We start from the raw sequence: 20,559 nt of genomic DNA, 5'->3' as shown, positions 1-20,559 counted from the left end.
ATCCCCCCAAGCTAAGTTTTTGCTAGTCCTCGAGCAAAACAAACATGTCAAATCAAGAAAGAAGATTACTTGCTAATGATCAAACCAAGGAGAGAAAACACCAACACAAATCCGCATGGCAAGAGCCATAAACACTTTTAGCACAAGTGAAACCAATTTAAACCTCTAAGTCGCCTAAGAGGATGAGTTTTTATCTCGTGAGGGTTTCCCTTGAGCTTAGCCCACAACTCACACAAACCACACCAACTATCATAGCACATTGTTGTTCTCAAAGTGGTCAAAACACACAAAACCAATGTTTTTATTGCCCAAGTCAACTCATCGGGATACAAATCACAAACAAGACAAGTGAGCAACTTTCAAGAATTACCATTCATACAAATGTGCACATGAGTTGGGGGTAGAGAGGCGAACTAAGCAAGGTTGCACTAGGATACTTCGTTATACCTTTTACTAGTTCATTAGAGCACGTCTAGATATTCCAAAGTTGCAAAGCCCTCCTTCGGTTATAAAATCTCAAAATGCAAGTCCACCTCCCAAAATGCACTCCCAAGCCCTTTCAACTATGCTCTAATTCGGGAATTTACACAAGAAACATCAAAATAGAAATTGTGTGGGAGGCATCCACAAATTGACCTCTAGAATAGAAAAGGTGAAAACTTTGAGAATTTTGGAGGAGTCTTTGACTTCCTCATTCTTTTTCTAATTTTTTTTTTTTTTTTTTTTTTTTTTTTTTTTTTTTTTTTTTTTTTTTGCCCTCGCCTCTTTTTACTTTGAGCGGCTCTTTCTTTTATTTGAAACATGTGGCTTATTATGCCACTTATTACACAAGATATACATAGAACTAATTCCCTAGTAGAGTTTCATTTCGGGGAGGAAGGGAGACACACCAAGGGCACAAGGGACCGCAATTTGATTCAAACATATCCTACTTTGGGCAAATCTGACAATATCCTATGCTAGACGTGCAATTGAGCATTCATCGGTTTTCATTTCATATACACTAGTGCAATAAAGATTAATAAGCCTCTAAATGACCCCAACTCTTGCACACACCCTTCTAAAAGAACTTTTACTCATCACTCAAGAGTCAAGCAAGCGAATCATATAAGCATCGTCATTTGAGTCTCATCCAAGGGCTATTTTTTTTTTTTTTTTAAAATTTTAAATACTAGAAAGCAAGAAAAGATAGCAAGTTAGGAGAACTAAGCTAAGCATAATCACAAAAAATAAAACACAACTATACAACTAAATAAAGAGAGGAAAGAAGAAAAGTATTCACACATTAAGAGATTTGGATTTAGGGTGTTGGATTTCAAAGGGAGCAAATTTGGATGTTAAGGGGTTTGGATATTAGGGGAAGGAACAAACAACATGCAAGGTAATCACCAATCAAGCACAAACAAGAACCAACATAAAAACCAAAGAGAAAGACTCCCCCCCAAGCTATCATAAACATTGTCCCCAATGTTAAAACAATTAAAGCACAAGAAAGGGGAGAAAGAGACTAACTCATTGGTTCGGGCCTCCTTGGGAGCTTGAGCCCCCGGGGTACCAATGTCGGTAGACATTTCAGAACTCACCCAATTCCGACCGAAGACCTTCGAAGCTTGTCCTCATGTTGTCGTAGGAGGACCTCATATGTTCGTGAGACTTTCTCATAGTCTTGAACTCGGTGGTCATCCAGTTGAACCCTTGGTTCATCATTTGCATTTGCTGCTCGAAGGTGAGGGGTGGGTTGCCCTCACCCATGCCTTGACCTTGGTACCCTTGTTGGTGGTCGTATTGTTGTTGTTGTTGTTGGAATTGTTGTTGTGGAGGTTGTTGTGGAGGTCGCTGCTGCTCTCCTTGCTCTTGCTCCTCTTCGTCGTCCTCATCGCCGGGAGCCCAATCGTGGTCTCTCTCAAAGATCCAGTTGGTCTCGTCGTAGATGAAGGTTCGCTCCTTGTCGGGGAGGTAGGCGTAGGACCGGCCACTCACGTGCCACAGGTAGGGGTGCGGCCCCTCTACGTCCTCTACCCACCTCATTGTCCTTAGCGACGGCATATCGATCCGCGTCGCACCTGTGCAAACCTGCTGATCTGCAAAATCAAGGTTAAGAGCAGCAGCAATAATAGTGATCATACCACCTATAGTGATGTTACCAGACCCGGTGGCAACATCCTCTAGGTGGTCTACAAACCAAGACCGTACATCTAAGGCCGAACTACCCTCACTCAAGTGCCATAGGAAGTGAAGCTCCCTAGTGGACACTACCCCCGAACTGTCACCTCTAGCAAACGTCGTGTTCGCTATGGTACGCTGTGACAACCTAAATGCGGGGTGGATGATGGCCGTGGCCTTATCGGTCCTTAGGTTGTAGTTAAAGAGGCCGGTGATCTTCCTCCAAAACTCACCAGCGTTATAGCTACGGGGTGGCCTATCCTTTGCCCCAATGGTTCCGTTCGTAGGCCACCCAAACGCTTGGTTCACCCTATTGATGGTCATGGTATGTTGGGTGTTCATGAGTTGGAAAGTAATACGGCGGAGGTTCCTGGTTGTGTCCCGTTGGACTTGGAGGGTGGAGAGGAATTCAAGAGTTAATCTCTTGTAGGTCAAGGCATGTAAGTCTAGCCAACTACCTAGGCCACATCCCTCGAATAACATTCTAATGTCTTCCCCCACCCCTAGGGACTCGGCTACCTCCTCGCTGTAGAATTTGGTCGGCCTAATTCTCCTCCTACTATTTCTTAGAAAGTTGTTTGAAAAAGTTTGGTCATTGAAAATTATTCCCATTGTATCCACTTGTGGTGGACCAACGGGAGGAGGAGGAGAAGGGTCGCGGTACCTAGCGTCCGTGTTTCTAGGTCGATTTCTTCTAGACATGGTCGGATTTATGCAATGCAATCAAACAAACCACAACCAAATAATCAACACAATAAACACACAATAGGCACTAAGTCCACTAATACACAACCAAAGTTCAAACAAGGCCAACAATTATTACACAATCAAGCCAAGCTCTAAGTCTCCCACCTAAAACAAGTAAATCACCAAGCCACTAAGATCATTTCAATAGTGCCTCCACAACAATTTTTTTCATTGATTTCACGCACTAGAATCAAACAATTCAACACAACAATTTACTCAAACAAGCATGCTCTTCATTCACCAAAATCAACCCTTTAATTCCACACTTACAAAAAATTCAATTCTCAAAACACACCAAATTCATTCAAACTCAATAATTCTTGACAATTATCAATTATCAATCACTCATAACCAATTTCAACAAACTTTCTCAAGCTATTACATGTAAAAATACAAGAATTTAAGCTTAAAATTAGTAAAAGGGAGGAACGATTATACCGAGCTTATCGTGGGTGTAAAACCCGCAAATGAACCTCTCTTGCCTTCCTTTTGCTTGCTTGAGACCCCACCTTCAACCAATTGCTCCAAAATTTACTCCCAAAGAAAACCCCCAAATCAATTTTTTCAAGTAAGGGTTTACAAAACCTTTTCTTACTTCTCTTTTCATCAACACCTACAAAAGACATTGAGAGAAAAGTTAGTAATAGTAAGAGTGATGGAAATTAAGTAATAGTTATGAGAGAGAGAGTTGAGAAACTCGGGTTGCCTCTCGGAAGTGCTCTTTTAACGTCACTAGCTTGACGACATTGCGGGATCAATGAGAGTAGGGAACATCAAACTCATCAAGGTGAACAACCTTGGCTTCCTCATGCACAAAACCGTCAAAGTATGCCTTAAGCCTTTGGCCATTCACTTTGAACGGTTCACCATTGTCATTTGAGATTTCTATCGCTCCATATGGAAATACCTTCTTAACGGTGAAAGGTCCACTCCATCTTGACTTGAGCTTATCCGGAAACAACTTCAACCGGGAATTGAATAGTAGGACCTTGTCACCTTCCTTAAACTCCCTTTTGCTAATATGCTTGTCATGCCAAGCCTTGGTCTTTTCTTTGTAGATCCTTGCATTCTCATATGCATCCAACCTTAATTCTTCCAAGGCGTGGAGGTCAAGCAACCTCTTCTCACCGGCGCTTTGAAGGTCAAAATTCAATGTTTTGATAGCCCAATGAGTCCGATGCTCAAGTTCTACCGGCAAGTGGCATGACTTCCCATAAACAAGCTTGTATGGTGTGGTGCCGATAGGAGTTTTGAACGCAGTACGGTAGGCCCATAGAGCATCATCAAGCTTTGTAGACCAATCTTTCCTAGACCTATCCACCGTTTTCTCAAGAATCATTTTTATCTCCCGGTTTGAAATTTCAGCTTGACCACTTGTTTGGGGGTGGTAAGCTAATGACACCTTGTGCCTCACACCATATTTCTCGAGGAGAGCTTGAAAAGATCGCTTTGCAAAGTGTGAACCTCCATCACTAATCACAGCCCGGGGCACTCCTAACCTTGGGAGAATTACTCTTTTGAAGAGCTTGACCAAAACCTTAGCATCATTAGTAGGAGATGCGACCGCTTCCACCCACTTTGACATGTAATCAACGGCCACTAGAATGAACTTGTTCCCAAAAGAGCTCGGGAAAGGCCCTATGAAATCAATGCCCCATACATCAAAAATTTCAAGTTCAAGGATGTTGTTCAAAGGCATTTCATTCCTTTTTGAAATATTACCGGTTCTTTGACACCGGTCACAAGCTTTCACCACGCCCCACACATCTTTGAACATTGTTGGCCAAAAGAAACCACATTGCAATATTTTTGCCAAGGTCTTGTTAGCACTCATATGTCCTCCACAAGGTGAGGAGTGACACATTGTGATAACATCTTCAATTTCATTATCCGGGACACACCTTCTAAAAAGTCCATCAACACCTTGTTTGAAAAGCAAGGGGTCGTCCCAAAAGTATTGACGAACATCATGAAGAAACTTCCTTTTTTGTTGATAAGAGAGGTCGGGAGGAAGAATAGAGCAAGACAAGTAGTTTGCAATGTTCGCAAACCATGGTGCCGGAGCTTGGAGAATAGCGAATAGTTGATCATTCGGGAAAGAATCGTCAATTGGCAAGTTATCAAGATCACCTACAAAGATAGGCAACCGTGAAAGATGATCGACCACAACATTTTCGGCACCCTTCTTGTCTCTAATCTCAATATCATAGTCTTGTAAGAGCAAAACCCACCGTATCAATCTTGGCTTCGGTTCTTTTTTTGACAAGAGGTACTTCAAGGCCGAATGGTCGGTGAAGACTATGACTTTAGACCCCAACAAGTAAGATCTAAACTTCTCGATTGCATGAACAATAGCTAGAAACTCTTTTTCTGTGGTAGTGTAATTCCTTTGTACATCATCTAGTGTTTTGCTAGTGTAGTAGATAGCATGGAGCTTCTTATCCTTCCTTTGTCCTAGAACGGACCCAATGGCATAATCCGAAGCATCACACATGAGCTCAAAAGGAAGCTCCCAATTAGGGGGTTGAATAATAGGAGCCGAAATCAATGCCTCCTTCAACCTATCAAATTCTAGCAAACATTCATTAGTAAACACAAAAGGGGCATCCTTTGCCAACAATTGAGTGAGCGGCTTTGCGATTTTTGAAAAATCCTTTATGAACCGGCGGTAAAAACCCGCGTGTCCAAGAAAGCTCCTTATTCCCTTCACATTTGTGGGGGGTGGGAGGCGCTCAATAACCTCAATTTTGGCACGATCAACTTCAATGCCCCTACTAGAAATCACATGACCAAGAACAATTCCCTCCTCTACCATGAAATGGCATTTCTCCCAATTCAAAATTAAGTTCACCTCTTGACTTCTTTTCAACACTTTAATCAAATTCGAAAGGCATATGTCAAAAGATGAACCAAAAACAAAAAAAGTCATCCATAAATACTTCAATTGATGATTCAAGCATGTCGGAAAAAATAGACATCATACACCTTTGAAATGTGGAAGGTGCATTACAAAGCCCAAATGGCATCCTTCGATAAGCAAAGGTGCCAAAAAGGCATGTGAATGTAGTCTTCTCTTGATCCTCGGGTTGGATTGGGATTTGGAAGAATCCCGAGTATCCATCCAAGAAAAAATAGTGACTATGTGATGCTAGTCTTTCCAAAATTTGATCAATGAAGGGGAGTGGGAAGTGGTCTTTCCGGGTGGACTTATTCAATTTCCGGTAATCAATACACAACCTCCACCCGGTGACCGACCTCGTAGAAATGGTCTCACCCTTATCATTCTTGATGATGGTCATGCCACCCTTTTTAGGCACAACTTGAACCGGGCTAACCCACTTACTATCGGAGATAGGGTAGATTATGCCCGCCTCAAGAAGTTTTAAAACTTCTTTTTTCACAACTTCCTTCATATTTGGATTGAGCCTTCTTTGGTGCTCAATCGAGGAAGCATGATCATCATCAAGTAAAATCTTATGCATGCATATACTAGGACTTATCCCCTTAATGTCATCAATTTTATAACCAATGACACATCTATACTCCTGTAGGGAATATTTCAAGCATTATGATCCCAAACTTGAACCCCACTGTGATCATACACTTAAGTATGGCGGCGTTCCAAAGGGAAAGAAAAGAGAGCAAAAGAGTCGCCAACAAGTTTTAGGAACTTGTAAACCCAAAAGACGATCCAAAGAACCATCAACTCCATAAGGTCTTGAACCAAATAAGGTTCGGGGATGAGGGTACGAATCCAATCTACAAAAGAAAGGACCCGCCCTATAAAAAAGGCCTCTACTTTGTTCTGCTCGTATTCATGTGCGCTTTTCGAATAACATACAAACATTATATTGAACCTAACCTGTTTATCTATGTTGGTTGAATATTAATGCACAAATAAGACTATTATTGGCGATCACTTGAGTTAAAATCACATTAGCCTAAACCAAATTATTAATTATCTTATTAAGCGTGATTTCAAGTACAAATTCCCTTTAAACAAGCATAAAAAGCGTGATCAAGCAATAACAATAAAATATAATATCAAGCAACATAATAATAAGCATAATAACAATAATCATCATATTCATAATAATAATAACAATAATAATAGTCAAAATCATGATAAGGCATAATAAAGCTTAAATATAATAGCAAGATCCTAGGCATGATACTAACAAGATTAATAACAAATCCTAGCATGTCACTAAGCATTAAAGATCAAAGCTTTAAACCTAACATGGTATTAACATGCTAACATGATATTAGAAAGCATAAAATAACATCCTAACATGATATTAGGAATTAAACATCCTAACATGATACTAGGAATAATAAACAATAATAAACATGCTTTCTACATTGTGAAAGAAATAGAGAGTAAGCTAATCTACTTATTTTGAAGCTTCGTACCTCTTTCTAATAACAAAATACACAAGTTAGTAAACTTCAATGAAAATAATAAAGAATTATTAAAGAATTAAATCAAATAATTAAAAGAAAGAGCTAAAAAGTTTAGACTGGATTTGGGACCAAACCCTCAGAAAATATTAAACCTTGCACGTCTAGGGCGAAGGCAACTTCGAACTTGGTTAAGTGACTCTAAGTCTCGTGAATGCGGAATATTGTTTGTAAAAGGTTGGTTTAGAAAAAGAGAGAGAGAGAGAGAATAAGAATTAAGTAATTCTTGATGAGAGATGATAGGGAGAATTGATAGTTGATGAGAATTGATTGGGAGAATTAATGAAAGTTGATGATAGTTGATGAATAAAAACAGAGGTTCGGGACCCTATTTATAAGAAAATAGTCCGGAAAATCATAGAATTTGATAAGGAATAAAACTCCACGCTGTCGCCAGAAAACTAGACCTGTCGCCAGAAATTTATCTTGTCGCGAGGCGACAGGCTTGTCGTTTCGCGACAAGACAGTTTTTTGCGGATTTTGTTTTTATCATATATTTTGATCTAGAATTCCAAATAAGTCATATAATATGTCGTTGGAAAGCTCTTGAAGTCTACTTTCTAATGCAATTAGAATAAGATTAAAATCTTTTGTAGATAAAAAGATACGGCCGAAATAGTGAAAGGGTGTTAGTTTTGGATAGAGTTTCGTATTTCTTTCATATCTTTTTCGTTATAGCTCGGAATTAATATTATAATATATAATTGGAAAGATAATTTCAAGATCTATCCAACCATATAAAATTTGAATAAAATATATGAGGCACGAAAATAATATGTGACTATCTTTGGACATGTTTAAATCCGAATAGAATTAGGAAAGTTTTAAAAAAGGAAAGTTTATATTCAAATCAAATTCCATGATCTTATCTTTTCAAAAAAGGATAATTAAGATATTTTAGAATCTTATAGAAGATTCTAATCAAACCTAATTAGTTTAGGATTAGGATTAAACCTTTGGACCCTCCTCATGATCATTGGGTCGTAGGTAAAATCCGGTTTGGGCCCAGTTTAGTATTTTGGCCATAACTTCCTCATTATTCATCGGAATTGGGCTTATAATATATCGTTGGAAAGGTCTTTTCAAGCCCCATCCAACTACACCATTATTGGACCCTTATCATGGACCAAACTAAACTGGATTGGACGTTTTTATAAAATAGAGTGGGTTTTCGAAAACAGAAAGAAGGATTTTAATAAAAACTAACCGCAACACAAGACTTTTCACACTTTCACCTTATTCGATTATGTTTCGACGCAAAAGGTATTCATCACTGGGTTTGGTTTTGGGGAGACAAAAATGGGTGTCTACAACTCCCTTAAAACATCTAGGAGTTTCCCAAGAGAGGTGTCATCAAGCTTAGCATTGACAATAACGGGATAACTCTCACTATCATCAAGAAAAGCATATTTAAGTAAAGGAGGAAGGGGTTTAAGTTCAACCTTATGAGGAGGCGTAGTCCTCTCCTCTTTTACCTCCACATTAAGCACTTCCACTTTCATTTCGTTGTGGACTAAAGGTTGGTTGAGCAAAAGATCATACCCCCTTGTTTCTTCATCTTCCTCAACTAAGCCTCCCGTTAGGATAGCTTGTAAAGGATCTCCTTCAAACAAATTCTCTTGGAACTTCTCTAAGTCCCTTTCCAAAGTATCAACTCTATGAACTTCATCATACAATGAATTTTTCAATGCTTGTGGGAATGAAAATGATATTTTCTCATCTCCCACATTCAAGGTCAATCTTCCTTGCTTCATGTCAATCACCACTCCCGCGGTGTTCAAAAACGGTCTTCCCAAGATTAGGGGCACCGTAGTATCTTCTTCCATTTCTATTACCACAAAATCACATGGCACAAACACTCTTCCAACTTGAACCGGCACATCTTCAAGAATTCCCAAAGGTAGCCTAACCGTGCGGTCGGCCAATTGTAAGGACATTCTTGTTGGCTTCAAGTCTCCAACCTTCAAACTCTTGGCAATTGAGTAGGGCATCAAGCTTACACTTTCCCCAAGATCACATAAAGCATCCATAGCTTCCATATCTCCAATCTTCACCGGTATCGCATAGCTTCCCGGGTCACCAAGCTTTTGAGGAAGCATGTTTTGAATGATTGCACTCACCTCCTTAGGAAGGGAGATGGTTGCACTCTCTTCAAGCCTACTCTTGTTGGATAGAAGATCCTTCAAAAACTTTGCATAAGTAGGCATTTGTGACATGGCATGAAGAAAGGGGATGTTCACTTGAAGTCCTCTCATGATTTCAAGAAAATTTGAAAACTTCTCATTCAATTTCTTTTCTACAATCCTATGAGGGAATGGAATTGGAGGCTTGTATACTCTCATTGGGGGATTTTCTAATCTTTCCTCATCTGCCTCACTTTCTTTTATGACTCCCTCGTCACTCTTTTGTTGCTTCTTTTTCTCAACATCAACTATTTCATTTTCAAAATCGTCCTCATTGCTCACCACCACTCCCTCATCTCCCTTTTGAGGCTCCTCTTCACTCATGACCGGCCCCTCATAACCTCTTCCCGACCTCAAAGTAATGGCCTTAGCTTGCTCCTTTGGGTTCACCACCATTGAACTTGGGAAGTGACCACTAGGATTTGAGGATGAACTCCCAACTTGTTGTGCTATTTATGCCAATTGATTCTCAATTATCTTGTTGTGTCCTTGAAGTTGTTGGATGTTCGCTTGCATATCCGCATTGCTTCTTCCTTGTTGTGCAATGAAGGTCTCAAGTGCCGCTTCAAGACTAGACTTTTGAGGAGGTGGGGGAGCGGGTTGGTTATATTGTTGCCTTTGTTGGTCTTGGTTGAGATGTAGATATGGAGCTTGTTGGTTTTGAGAGTGAGGTTGGTTGTAGTGGTTTTGGGGTTGGTTTTAGCTTTGATTGTAGCTATGTTGTGGGGGCCCTTGGTTTTGTTGCTTCCATCCCGTACCTTGTTGAGGTTTCCAACCTTGATTGTAGGATTGGGGGTATGGCTCATTTCTTTGCCCAATTGCCGCCGCTTGCTCTTGGTTAGTTGAGTTGCAATAAGAGGACATATGATCGTTTCCTCCACAAGTCTCACAAGACATGACTTATTGTGAGGAAGAGCTTGGAGATGTAAGAGTGGCTTGATCTAGCTTATGAGCTACCATGTCAAACTTTGATGCAATAAGGTCTATTGCACTAAGATCGTGGATTCCGGCCTTCTTTACTTGAGGTTGCCTTCTATCACCCCCATATGCATAGTGCTTAGCCACTTCTTCAATCATTTTATAGGCTTCACCTACCGATAGCTTTTTAAGGCTACCACCGGCCCCGTTATCAAGATTGGCTCTTGAAGTAGGAGTAAGACCATCATAAAAGCTTTGAACAATGATCCATGATGTGAAACCATGGTGTGGACATTTTCTAGTGTAGTCCTTGAAACGCTCCCAAGCTTCACTCAAAGTCTCATCAATCTCTTGGTTGAAATTGGTGATTTTCCTCCTTAGCTCGGCGGTCTTTTCGGGTGGACAATACTTTCCAAGGAAAGCTCTAGTGACTTCATCCCATGTTGTCAATGATCCCTCTTCTACCGTTCTCAACCAATGCTTTGCCTTATCACGGAGGGAGAATTGAAACATGTGCATACGGATGAACTCTTCCGTAATGTTGTTTTATTTGATGGTGGTGCACAATTCGAGAAAGTTGTCTAAATGAGCAAAAGGACACTCATGAGAACTCCCACCAAATTGATCACCTTGTATCATACGGATGAGTTGAGGCATTGGGGTGGTCATAATCTCGTAGCAATGGTGGAGGAGGATTGTCGTCACCCATGTTCTCTTCTTCGTTGGTTGAAAAGATTTCTTCTGGATCCGACTCCGAATACACAATGGAGAACTCGGGTGTGCCTTGCAAAAGTCTCCTGACGTTTCTCAAAGTCCTATTTAGCTCCGGATCAACGGGAATAAGCGGTGATTGCTTACTCTTCCGTGTCATGCAAAGTCAAACAAAGCTAAGAAAAACTTTAGCAATGACTATCACAAGGTGAAAACACAAATATACAAAAATAAATAAGAAAAATTATGATACAAAAATTCACACACTTAGACTCATTCAACAATAATACATTCAATGTGACTTTGCCTCCCCGACAACGGCGCAAAAAATTTGATAGGCCGTCGTTGAGCCTACCAAAGAATAAGTCCTATCTTGGTCTCACTAGCTAATAACAAGGGTAAGAAAGGGTCGAACCCAAGAGAGGCGTTGAATCAACCACCGAAATACTACCGCATAAATAAGCTAAGTGAAGTCAAAGTTGGTTTGGTTTGGTGTAACAAGTACTAGTTCCAGTTAACTAAAGCTAGGGGAAATTAACAATATTTAGAGGATTCTAGGGCTCGGGTTATACCACTCAACTCCATCACAAATCACGATTAGCATGCTTAAACAAGGTAAAATAAGGAGTATAATAGGGGAAATCATCTATAGCACCCAACTACTCTCTCAAGCTAGAGGGATTACTTGAATCATGAATACAACCTACTCTCGTGGTTACAAAGTATAAAACAAGTGTTAAAGCATAATCACGATGACATAAACATTCCCTTGACTAGAAATTCCTATTCTCATGGCATTTCAAGTCAATCAAGCATAAGGGAGCTAACTCAAGTTCATCTCTCGATCCTTCGTTGAGAAAGCTTGGATAATAGTTCTAGCAATGGCCATATACAAGAACTAAGCAATTAAACCACTTAAGCTCAGCTAATTAACACCCAACAAGTACCAAATTAGCACATGCAACAAGTAATTAGAGACTACATTGAGGGTTTTACCCAAACCCTAGAAAATTAGACTACTCACAATCCATGGAGATTAAAGCAATTAAGGATTTCAAACAACTCATGAGCATAATTAAACTAAGAATTAAGCTAATTAACAATCTAAATATGCAAGAATCAAGCAAATAATTAACAACAAAGCAAGAAGAAATAGGGGAAAAGGGTAAGAAAAAAATATTACTAGAAGCTTGAACTTGAATAACAATGGTGGAGCTTGTCTTCTACAATGATTAAGATTGAAAATTCCAAGCTAATAATTAAAATCTAACTAATGATTTGAGAGTATTTGTGTTTTCTACAATTACAAACTAAGAGGAAGCACTAAAAACTTGGATGCCGTACAATTGAGCCAAAGGGGGTATTTATATGACCCTCAAATAAAAAGGACGGAGAAAGCAAGAGTCGGGAATTTCTGCAGGTGCGCACGGACGTGCCAGAGGTGGCACGGACGTGCAGCCTAAGTGGCACAGACGTGCCACCCTAAGCACGACCGTGCAGATTTGGGCAGTAGCTCAAACTTGGGCCAGGCTAACTGCACGGGCGTGCAGCTTATGGCACGGACGTGCTGGCTGAGCTGCACGGACGTGCTGAAGCCTTGCACGTCCGTGCCAAATCGGGAAGTATCTTGGTTTGGCTGGGACACTCCTGCACGGCCGTGCAGGACATGGCATGGCCGTGCAGGGTCTTCTCGGCCCTTCTCTTCACATTTTCTTCGGTTTTGCTCCATCGTCACGGCTTCTAACCTTGGTTTATCATCCATATGCCTCAAATGATCGTTTTTGGACCTAAAATCTCAACAAAAACACTAACAACCAGTGAAGCAAGGGATACACAAAAAGTGAACGAAAATAGGATAGAAGTGAACCAAAATGCCAATATATCGAGTAAACAAGGCTCAAAATCACCCTAAAATCATATCAAATAACAAGTTATCATGTAACCTTCATGGGTCAATCGTTGTTGCCTATCGTTGTCCCTTTATTCGTGGTTGCCTTTTATGATCCGTGAACGGTTTACAAGTTCCTTAAAAACTTGTTGGCGGCTCCCTACTTTCCTTGTCCCTAATCGTAATGTCAATTCCCACTTCCTATGAGTGCCAAGCATATTCACCACATGCTTTTAACGTAGGCGCACTTTAAACGACGCCTACAGCGTGAATACAGGTTGTCGCCGCGCGACAGAGTGAATTTCTGGCGATAACGTGTAGTTTTATTCCTTATCAAATTCCATGATTTTCTGGACTATTTTTCTTATAATTAGATCCTCGATCTCTGTTTTCAATCATCAACTCTCATCAAGGCTTACTTGATATTCTTCTCTCTCTTTCTAAACCAACCCCTTTTAAACACAATACCGCATACACAAGACTTAGAAACATCTATCCAAGTTCGAAGTTGCCTTCGCCCTAGACGTGCAAGGTTTATAATTTTCTGAGGGGTTGGTCCCAAATCCAGTTTAAACCTTATTTACCTTATTTCTTTAATTTAATTCTTTATTATTTCCATTGAAGTTTACTAACGCGTGTATTTTGTTATTAGAAAGAGGTACGAGGCATCAAAGTACGTAATCTTATTGCTCTATTTTTGTAGAAAGCATGTTTATTATTGTTTAACTCCTAGTATCATGTTAGGATATTATGTAATGCTTTCTAGAATTATGTTTAGGGTGCCTTTATTTTCTCCAATAGCATGTTAGTAGCATGTTAGGTTTAAAGCTTTAATCTTTATTGTTTAGTGACATGCTAGGATTTGTTATTAATCTTGTTAGTATCATGCCTAGGATCTTGCTATTATATTTAAGCTTTATTAACATGGTTATTATTATTAATTGATATAATTATGTTGCCTGATGTATATTTATTGTTATTGCTTGATCACACCTTTTATGCATGTTTAAAGGGAATTTGTACTTGAAATCATGCTTAATAAGATAATTAATAATTTGGTTTAGGCTAATATGATTTTAATTCAAGTGATCGCCAATTATAGATTTGTTTGTGCATTAATATTCAACCAACATAGACTAAACAGGTTTAGGGTTAATATAATGTTTGCATATTAGTCAAAAAGCGCACATGAATACGAGTAGAATAAAGTAGAGGCCTATTTTATAGGGCGGGTCCCTTCTTTTGTAGATTGGATTCGTACCCTCATCCCCGAACCCTATTAGGTTCAAGACCTTATGGAGTTGACGATCTCATGCATTGTTAAGGGGTGTAACCTTCACCCTCGTGAACGGTTTACAAAGTTCCTAAAACTTGTTGGCGACTCTTTTGCTCTCTTTTCTTTCCCTTTGGACGCCACCATACTTAAGTGTATGATCACAGTGGGGTTCAAGCTTGAGGTTATAATGCTTGAAATATTCCTTACAGTTTTTGGCGACTCCACTGGGGAGGATTTCTATTTTAATTCCTGAAATTTATTTTGGCAATCATTTAGAATGAGCGGATGAGACTCGAAAAGTTCTAAGTTTTCATGTGCGTAATTTTGATAACATTATTGTCATATGCATAAAAAAAAAAGGTCCTCATTGGATAGACCATCCGAAATGAGTCAAAAACATAGGATTTTTACACGTAGGAAATTTGAGAAATATCTTTTACAACTAAAATTGAAATTATACTGCGAAATCTGGAAAATTCTAAGAACACAAATACCTGCCAAGGCATGTAGGAACTAGCGTCTAGAAAACAGGGCTTATCGCCTGTAAAGTGCTTCTGTTGCCTGGCGACACTTCTGTCGCTTGGCGACAAGGGTGCTTCTACGGCGACAGTCCCTGTAGTCTGGCGCCAAATTCTTCCAATACCAAGCTAGAACTCTGCCTTCTTGTTTTGACCATTTCTAGTACTGTTGGCTCGATTCTACTTCCTGATTGAGTTTTTCTCTCTTTTCTGAAACTCATATGTGCTCTACATATGGCCATAACCCTACGGGGGTTCACGCTCCATCTACCCAATCGAACGCTCCTGGAAACGACGGGTACATCCGAGTTTGTGAATCCACCAAACCGTGGAAGCAAGTTTTTTTTTTAACTTGCGGGGTCCCATCCATACGCGCCAACCCTTCCAAAGGTAAAACATCCGCGCGGTGCATCTGGACTCATAACCATATACCCTCTTTGACTAACCTATATCCTCGAACTTCAGAGAACAAGAGCCATGGTTAGGTTGCAAACTCTTTGCATCATATTGTGACTACTTGACTACTTGTGCATTATTTGCTTGTGCATAGCTTATATGTGACTAAACCAACCGTTTGGTTTGACTTGTGTTTGTAAATAAGTCTTAATAAACTAACCAATGACTAAAAGACTTTGTTTAATTAATTAATTAATTAATTTGAACTAAAGAATAAGCCTTAAATCGAGTCATAGTTCCTTTTAGTCAACACGGATTTTTTATTCCCGTATACTGCACAAGCGTCAACTTGTTTTGGTTATAGCCGGAGTTATAGGAAGGACTACGAGTCGTATACCCTATGTATCTGTAGCCCCGAGTTTTATCTTTAATTTGGTGTTGGTTTCATTCCAATCAGAGTCACAGATCAAAAGTTATGACTAAAATACCATAGTATGTCCAGGTTAATGCATATACGTGAGGTCTTAACTTAGTCTTTGCTTGAGTCTAGTCACATAGTCTAGCCACATGGTCATGACACAAGTCTTAACATGTCACCTACACTCACTAGTCTTAGCACGCACTTCGTGTATATGTCACCATGACCATGTCTTAGGTTCATGCATGAGTCGATTTTTCCGTCATTTGAGTCGGGGGTCCATTCTATTCCTATTTCTTCCATATCTCTCCATCTACATCTTCTTCCCTTTCTCCACATACTTCACCACACATATCATTCCCTTCATTCTTTCATGATCTCTTCCCATCTATGCATGTTGAATCGAGTTTGAGTCATGTGATTGACAAAAAAAAAAGAGTAATGATGAGACAAAACAAAAGGCAAGCTTCTCACCAAGATTTCATGCTTTCTTCTTCTTTTTTCAAACCTTTCCCCCATAAGTCTAGCATAGGCACCCTTCGTCTTCCTTAGATTTATTTCATAGGTTTTTTATTTTTTTCCCCTTTAATAAAATGAGCATTTCTTCCCTCGACTATGATCATTGCATTGCATTGTCAAAAAAAAAAAAAAAAAAAAAAAAAAACCATGCCGAATTAAGCACGAGGTATACCAATGATTTGAGGCACCTCTTGTAGCCATATCATATCACTTTTACTTTTTAAATTTCAAATATACAATCCTTTTTTGATAAAGCACTTTGAGCTTCGTCTAACGATATACCTTTCTTTCTTCAACCCTCATTTACTTAACCTTGGGATGGGATGGTGTGCAACTTATGCAATTTTCAAAATACAAAAGCTTGAGTGATCTCAAATGAAAAATAAGCAAAAAAAAAAATAATAAAAGTGTACAAAAGGGCAAGTGTTCCAATGTCTTTGATATGAAAATGTCTTTGATAAGAACACGTCTCAGATTGCGTCTCTTGTCGAGTGCTCGGTACCGTGCCTGAGAAACATGAATGCCAAGTGAGTGATAGACCGCATGATCGGGATTGCCCACACTTATCAAAATAAAAATGCAAAAGCAAAAAAAAAAAAAAAAAAAAAATAGAGTAAGCAAAAGATAAGCAAAAGAGAGAGCTAAAAAAAAAGAGTTCAAAGCCTCAAGCATAAAAATACAAAGGATTCAAAAGCATGGTTGCACACCTTGGGGGCTTATTTAGGGTCTTGAGCCTTTATCCCCTTCTTCTTCAACCTTTAAGCCTAACCACGTTACAACCCTTAAAAAGACCTTTTTGAGGTATACACACACTTGTGCGAGGTTCGGCTAGAGCTATGTTTGGCCTGATTCCTAACGGATACGTAGGCAACCTCACATTGAGGTGCGGCCGTAACAAAAATGCATTCATATTCACATTCACACACTTACACCATGATCATGTCAAGGGATCTTCTATGCTCATCCCTATTTACTTAGAGCTAGACTTGGGGGCTTGATCCCTACATCATTAGCTTACCTTGCCTAAGAGTCACATCCCTTGACTCTTCTCAATACTTTTCCACACCGTTAGCCTTTGCAGCCTAACTTTAGTGTCACTTTCACACACATCACAGATACATGACCAAATAGTACTTCCCTTAGGAACCCTTTGTCATGAAATCTTAACCGAACGTTGAAGCATACTTTGTCATATCAACATTACTCATTATCATAATCATCATCATTGCGTCACAAAATATGAAGTACTTAGCCTCCGCGCCTAAGTTACCTAAATACTTTCATAATCGAGTCAACTAAGATAGTTTAAGATGAATTACTCCTTGTACCTTGAGGGATAGTATCAAACGCATATATTTGCCTAAGCTCATTCGACATGCGCCATTAAACACTTTGATTCTTTTTTTCACGCCTTTCTTTTTCGGGAGAAAGTCGGTACCCTCCACAAAAATGATGTAAATGATTGAAATTTTTTGTTTTTTGAGTCATGTACACTTCGAGTCGAGTGCACACACGAGTCACACGTAGTGAGCCATCATTAAATCAAGTTCACACCTTGAGTCATGTCAAGCCACATGTGTCAAACGCTTTGAGTCGAGTTATGTCAAGCCACATGTGTCAAACGCTTTGAGTCAAGTCATGTCAAGTCAATGAGTCAAGCAACACTAAGTCTTAGGTCAACCCTAAAAATAATTGCAAAAAGATGAGCAAAGTCTTATAGTCCAAGATATAAATACAGGTATACTAGGACGAGTAATCTTTACAAAAGATTTGAAGCAAAAGGACGCAAGCGACTTAGCAAATCAATTAAAGTCGGCCCGATTGCAGTTGGATTGACGATCGGCCTGACGATAATCAAGCAATAATCGGTAATAATCGCGAATTTCCCAAGATAGAAACTCTCTACGGAAATTAGCTCAGACTCGGTAAATTCTTAAAGGATAAGGTTTACCACAAAATTTTAAGGCATAGGAAGCTATCACTTCCAAAGAGAAAACAAGCAAAAAAATTCCCGGATTTTTTCGGAAAGAACCGCGAATATAGATGTATAAGTCTCTTTCAAGATAAGAGGAGTTTGAGCAAAACACATGGATCGGTAAATTAGAGATGAAGAGCTTTAATTTGCAAAAGATTTGAGCGGATTTGGTTATAAGGAAACGACCAAATTGAAATATCGGAGCAAACCACAAGAACAGAGCAGCAGCAGAAGACGGAGAAATGAGAAGAAGGCGGATTTATTCGGAAAATCCGACCTTATCGCTTGGCGACAATCAAAAACGGCGGCGAAAAGCAGTTCCAGCTTACGCTGGTGCGGCGACAGGTCACGTGGCTTCGTGATGTGGTCATATAGACCTTGTTCAGCAGTTGGGTTCCTTGGTACGCCAATTAGCCCCTCTAAGCAATTCGACATGATTTAGTGATCGGCTCGATTACAATCACAGTAAGTGATCAACCTGATAAAAAAATCGTCTCACTTAGCTTAAAGCACCTAAGTATTGGCTCATTGCAAAGGCACCGAAATAATGGTTCATAAACAGCAGAAGCACCAAAATAATGGTTTATAAACAGCAGAAGCACCGAAGTAATGGTTAACAAGCAGCGGAAACGCCGACATATTGGCAAAATAGCAATATCAAAGATCAAAAAGTAAAGTGATCTTCGACGGTGTCCCAAGATAGAGAGGAAATTGTCTATAGTGGCGAAGTATTGCCGTGGCAAGGTAATGTCACAATTCTGAAGATGGCGAAGTATGGTCACCTTCGATGATGTCCCAAAGTATGGAGGAGATTGTCTATAGCAGCGAAGTATTATCGTGGCGAAGTACTGTCACAACCTTGAAGATGGCGAGGTACGGTCATTTTCGACGATGTTCTCGAGGTATAGTGGAGGATTGTCACCAAGAATATTGAAGATGGCGAAATAATGTTACCTTCAAACGATGGCGTTCACAAGGTACTGTGGAGGTTGTCACAACAACAAAGATGCAGCAACAAAAACCGTTACTCCAGAGACGTGTGCCTGACGGTGCAAGATACACGTTTCTTAACTCTCTTTATCTGTTTAACTAATGTTAGTTTGCAGGTATCGGCGTTATAAGAATGATTTAGGATCGCAGAACGTTCTGAATCATTCTCTGTCCCTATCGCTACTTTGACTTTTGTTTTCGAAAACATGCGTTTCTCCAAACTCAGTCAAAGTGGGGGCTTCTGTAGACACCCATTTGTGTCTCCCCAAAACCAAACCCACTGATAAATAACCTTTCACGTCGAACCATAATCGAATAAGGTGAAAGTGTGAAAAGTTAAGTGTTGCGGTTTAGTTTTTATTAAAATTCTCTTCTCTCTATTTTTGAAAACAACCTTATTTTATCAAAAATAGGCAATCCGGTTTAGTTTGGTCAGTAATAAAGGTCCAATAATAGTGTAGTTCGATGGGGCTCGCAAAGACCTTTCCAACGATATATTATAAGCCCAATTCTGATGAATATTGAGGAAGTTATGGCCAAAATACTAAAATGGGCCCGGTTTGTTATTTACATACGGCCCAATGATCTAGAGGAGGGCCCAATGTTAATTATTATTCCTAAAAATTATTAGGATTAATTATAATTTTATAAAAGTTTCTAGAAGGTTCTTTTAAATTCTAATAGAGTTAGGATTAATGATTATATTTTGATGGATTTTTATTTGGAATAAAATATTATTATTTTATTAAAATATTATTATTTTAGTTATACGATTATAGCTTCTGTACGGATTCCATAGATCAAATTTGGTTAAAGATTGGATTCCGCGTAGAAAGCGCGTGAAAACAGGCTGTCGCCGCGCGACAAAGTGAATTTCTGGCGACAACATGTAGTTTTATTCCTTATCAAATTCCATGATTTTCCGGACTATTTTTCTTATAATTAGATCCTCGATCTCTGTTTTCAATCATCAACTCTCATCAAGGCTTACTTGATATTCTTCTCTCTCTTTCTAAACCAACCCCTTTTAAACACAATACCGCATACACAAGACTTAGAAACATCTAGCCAAGTTCGAAGTTACCTTCGCCCTAGACGTGCAAGGTTTATAATTTCTAAGGGGTTGGTCCCAAATCCAGTTTAAACCTTATTTACCTTATTTCTTTAATTTAATTCTTTATTATTTCCATTGAAGTTTACTAACGCGTGTATTTTGTTATTAGAAAGAGGTACAAGGCATCAAAGTACGTAATCTTATTGCTCTATTTTTGTAAAAAGCATGTTTATTATTGTTTAATTCCTAGTATCATGTTAGGATATTATGTAATGCTTTCTAGAATCATGTTTAGGGTGCCTTTATTTTCTCCAATAGCATGTTAGTGGCATGTTAGGTTTA

At 39.3% G+C, this 20,559-nt stretch overlaps 2 protein-coding genes and 1 non-coding gene across 3 annotated transcripts in view; 2 read left to right on the top strand and 1 right to left on the bottom strand.

The window, feature by feature from the left end:
• Positions 1-4,808: 4,808 nt before the first annotated feature.
• The window catches only part of LOC145595299 (uncharacterized), a 63,434-nt gene continuing 47,683 nt past the window's right edge, over positions 4,809-20,559 (top strand). Inside the window, exon 1 of the mRNA XM_081651688.1 lies at positions 4,809-4,819. The gene's annotated coding sequence lies outside the window, so the exon portion shown is untranslated. The remainder of the gene's footprint in view (positions 4,820-20,559) is intronic.
• On the bottom strand, positions 8,679-9,950 carry LOC145594288 (uncharacterized). The gene has a single exon (XM_081650622.1). It carries the CDS (start codon positions 9,948-9,950, stop codon positions 8,679-8,681), a length of 1,272 nt encoding a protein of 423 aa, XP_081506748.1.
• LOC145596251 (small nucleolar RNA R71) lies at positions 10,750-10,856 on the top strand. The gene has a single exon (XR_014103112.1). It is a non-coding gene; the product is annotated as a small nucleolar RNA R71 (small nucleolar RNA).

Source organism: Chenopodium album, chromosome 19 (genome assembly GCF_948465745.1).
Source record: "Chenopodium album chromosome 19, dcCheAlbu1.1, whole genome shotgun sequence".
NCBI lineage: Eukaryota > Viridiplantae > Streptophyta > Magnoliopsida > Caryophyllales > Amaranthaceae > Chenopodium > Chenopodium album.
This window is presented reverse-complemented; position numbering and strand designations above follow the sequence as displayed.

What these genes read in the sequence shown, in the direction of transcription:
- LOC145594288 (XM_081650622.1), bottom strand. Translation starts at nt 9,950, where the DNA reads ATGGTGGTGAACCCAAAGGAGCAAGCTAAGGCCATTACTTTGAGGTCG.